The sequence below is a fragment of the Monopterus albus genome, unplaced genomic scaffold (assembly GCF_001952655.1).
Source record: "Monopterus albus unplaced genomic scaffold, M_albus_1.0 scaffold3.1, whole genome shotgun sequence".
Lineage (NCBI taxonomy): Eukaryota > Metazoa > Chordata > Actinopteri > Synbranchiformes > Synbranchidae > Monopterus > Monopterus albus.
Genome location: NW_018127883.1, coordinates 10,646,960 through 10,651,215, shown reverse-complemented (window position 1 = coordinate 10,651,215; position 4,256 = coordinate 10,646,960). Strand labels below are relative to the sequence as shown.

The window sequence follows — 4,256 nt, the reverse complement described above, 5'->3', positions numbered from 1 at the left end:
TATTTTACTGTCACAGTTCTGTGTCACCAAATGTTCCCTGTAGGTCACACCTGGATTCAAATTCAGTATGAACAATATGTGTCTGAAAAGTTAAATTCCTTGTGAGGATACTTTCTTAGACAGAATAAACGACATGTCCTGTTTGTGTTGCCTATGTGGGAAAAATCTATTTTAGCTTATATTAAATTGCACTAATCAATAGTTTTGCATTAACAATGGATATAATGACTATATGTAATGTAAATGGAGGTGCTTGTATGATTTACACTTCCACATACAGTTTTTGGGTCTTTTAGCACATTTTTTTGGTTTTACAACTTCTCTTTTTTGCTCTAATTTGTAGTCCAGGCTCAGTGATTTCATCAGTATTTAGCAGGTAAAGAGGTAGATATTTCCCACAGGACCAAACCGAGCTGCAAGTAGAGTCAGTATTGTGGACATAAATGCAACTCCAAATGATCACTAATGTTGCTCTTTGTCTGCTGGATCTGTAAATACGTAGCTGTTTACTAACCCATTAGCCATAAAAACCTTAATTGACAATGGGTCAGGGGTGTGTTTTCAGCTTGTTGTTCTGCCCCATTTAGGAAAAATAGGAGCAGCTTATATAACAAAGACAAGATGAATTGACAGAGCAACAAAAGTGCATTAAATCAGTATTTTCTTTCATCTAGTCTTGAATTAGCCTCTTTGAATCATAATGTACCTGTACTGTATGTAAATGGCTATGCAATACTGTACCGTGTCTAAATGTTACAGGTATAAACTGAGACGACTGAGTACTATAAAAGCACATGCAACAATAACCTGTGATTTCTAAAGGTGTGAATGGAGTGAGGTGTAACTCCATCTGCTGTGTCTGTACCTGGCCTGAGATCAATTCCTCAGTGGAGCCAAAGCCACACATGATAACACATCATTTTATGTTACAAGATACAAAAGAGAATCTCACTGCTGAAACAATGAGATGCTAGAATCAGAAACATCTAGAAACACGCTGCACAGACAAGGAAAGTGACTGCAGAAATATGCGAAGAGCTGACAAACACATTCTGATTTGTATTTAATCAAAACAGCTTGACAGAAAATGTTACTACATGTATTTGTCACAGTGTGCGTGATTTAGCTGACACAAACAGCGAACGTAAAAACACTAAAATCCAAAGGAGAAATGGATGTCTTCATTTAAATGAACTGATTTCACGTTGTGTTTCAGGAAGATTAATGGTTTTGAAGGACAGTCAAGATTAATCCATCATTTCCTTGTAGTCATCTGGATTTGGCTGCTGGCAGCCACTCCGCCCACAGGTAAGTACTGTAATATTTACATATAAGGAGAAACAAGACAGTGTGACAGAGATTTAACTATGGGGGCTTTTAATGTAAATGAGCACACTTAGGTCCCTAGACCACAGATTTTAGCTGTTCTTGATCGCAGTGTACCCATGGATCTACAAACAACTATGAAGCAAACTTTAAAATGTGTTGACTCTGCAGGCAAGTTCTTAATTGTCTTGTCTTCTGATTTCATAGCCATCTGATGTTAGTATACTCATGATAGACACTGACGATAATGAAATTAAAAAAGGGCAAAAAAACCTTTTAATGCAAGTGCAGCCTTTATGATTTTAAGTTCCTTCTTTTTTATCCTTCTTTTGCTTTTACAATAGGATTAACTATTAAAACTGTTGCAAGTTCAGCTTTAAATTTGCATTTCTTTGTCCCATTCCAGCACTTGGATATTTTTTGGGAGACACTAAGGCAGTATTAAATGGCTGTGAGGACCACTGGACCCTGCAGGACAGGGCGGCCGTGCCACTGCTCTCTCAGATGACTGTATGTTTCAGCATCCGTGTGGTGGTCCCCGGAGCTTGGGTGGCCTTCTCCTATAACTCAGGCTATGCACCAAGGCCTGAGCTCGGTCTGGAGGGAGATGACGAAGTGCTGTATGGGTGGCTACTAAGGGTCCGACATCGATTTCCTGCCCGGCTGTCCCCAGCATACTGGCATAGGGTGTGTCTCAGATGGGACGCACCAGGCAACTTGTTTAGCCTTGAGGTAATCTTACTAGTGCATTGTTATTATTATGAAAATATTCTGGAAGTATCAAAAGTAAAAGTGCATGATGCAGAGAATTCCACCTTTCAGTGTTTTAAATATATTATTATTACTGGGTTGTTGTTATTACTGCTGGATTAATGTGCAAGTAGCAGTTTGCTGATGTAGCTGTAGACCTTTACACAGAACTGTGTATCTTGCATGATAACAGATGCTGTGCTGCTGTAATAAATACTACAGTTTATTCTAAGCAAGACAGAATAATGCTAATTTTGAGAGTCCCATTGTTAGCAAACATAGACTTGCAAAGTTTTTACATATACTGTAATATTATGTACAAACTCATAAATGCTAGATTTAGACTGCAGTGCAGGTACTACAGTACACACGCCATTATCTGTCAGTTCAAAGTACTGCAATGACCAAAAGGTATTAAAGGTATTCCTATGTGAGTTTTTTTTTTTTTTTGTAGTTTTATACTCTAATTTCCATGATCATTATGATGACATTGTACTTACCAAAAATATTGCGGATATCTGGGAACATGGTGCTGAGCAGATGGGTTATGAACAGCTTCAGTTTAAAGTTTAGTCCTGTTATCTTATCCTATTTGGGATTAAAATTGAAAAAGAGGTGTAACTTTATTTATGAATTGATGGTTTTTTAATGTAGAATAGTTTGGCTAATAATTGTACTATTTGCCTTGGTTTTCTCTTTAAACTATTTTGGGTACACATGAATGCTCATGTTTCTCTTTCCCACACTTCAGCACCCATGTAGGTGAGACCTTATTATTGATGGTAGAAAACTATATAAATTAAAATCTCGTTTTAAAATGGGGTTAAGGAAATATCTGGACAGAGTGGACCAGGTCAAACTTTTGAAGTTTCATATAATCAACACTTTCTTTATCTGTCAAGTTAGCAACACAACAGATTGATTGATTGACTGATTGATTGACATGTGTAAAATGTTCCAGGTTGATGGAAGAACAGTGGCCAAGAAGGCAGTCATTGCTGGAGCCATCCCCCCCTCCGGCTCCATGCGGCTGGGCTGTCGCCCCAGAGACCGACCCCTGGGACCCAAGCTCGGAAAAGTAGAGCTGTACTTGTTCCGCATGTGGCCGGACGTGGGTGACCACGGGCTCTGTGAGGATGGCACTGTGATTGGCTGGAGCGCTCAGTACTGGGGCTTGACCAGTCCCAATGCTAGACAGAGAGACCCCAGTCTCATGTGTGGTGAGAGAGTTATGCAAAAACTCATTTTTATCCAGCTGACCTTAATTGTAGATATGTTCATTGTAACTATGTTCACGCTGGCATATTGTGCATGAATGACTTTACAGACTAATTATAATCTGCATCAGGTTGCAAAGTTAACTTTTCTATAAACTATTAATTTAAACAGTGATGCATTTCTATCTATTAGTACTATTAGTATTCTATCTATTATAACTTCTGTTGTGTCTTCATCTCTAACACTTGTTTACATGCTGTAGCTGTGCATGCACATAGAGCGTATGGATGTTGAGTGTCACATGTTTGTACTCTGTGTCTTGTAGACCGCAGACGGTTGAGACGAGAGGCTCGTGCTTTGATTTCAGGTGACTTACACAGTGAATTTATGTTTGTTCTTATCCAAGTATTGTAAATATAGATCATGTTAGAAAACAAACACACAAACCACACTTGAAATATATTTTTTTGTTTTTTGATGTTTATTTAAACAAGGTGTTTTTATGATATATATATCTGCCAAGTTGTGGCCAAAGTGATCAGGACAGTTAGGGGTTAGGAATCCTTTAACGTGACTTTATAATAAGGTTTTCAGTGGTGCAAAATAACTAAGTACATTAACGTAAGTATTGTCTTTAAATACAGTTTTGAGGTAACTGTACTTTAGTTGAGTATTTTCACTTTTTGCTACTTCATTACATTTTAGAGGCAAATGCACTTTTTACTCCACTACATTTATTTCATAACGTTACTTAGTAATTCATTTTCACAACCAGATTAATGCCAAAAATGCAGTTTAATTATAAAACCTCATTGACCTGTGGTGGAAAATTCACAAGCTACACAGCAGATCCATCCATCCATCCATCCATTTTCCTCCGCTTATCCGGGACCGGGTCGCGGGGGCAGCAGTCTAAGCAAAGATGCCCAGACTTCCCTCTCTCCAGACACTTCCTCCAGCTC

At 38.3% G+C, this 4,256-nt stretch overlaps 1 protein-coding gene across 1 annotated transcript in view; it reads left to right on the top strand.

Moving 5' to 3' along the window:
- adgrg2a (adhesion G protein-coupled receptor G2a) overlaps window positions 1-4,256 on the top strand; it is a gene marked incomplete at its 3' end in the record, with an annotated part of 25,374 nt that overhangs the window by 4,017 nt on the left and 17,101 nt on the right. Inside the window, exons 2-5 of the mRNA XM_020601982.1 lie at window positions 1,217-1,308; window positions 1,733-2,058; window positions 3,038-3,296; window positions 3,620-3,661. Coding sequence (XP_020457638.1) covers window positions 1,217-1,308; window positions 1,733-2,058; window positions 3,038-3,296; window positions 3,620-3,661 — 719 coding nt within the window. The remainder of the gene's footprint in view (window positions 1-1,216; window positions 1,309-1,732; window positions 2,059-3,037; window positions 3,297-3,619; window positions 3,662-4,256) is intronic.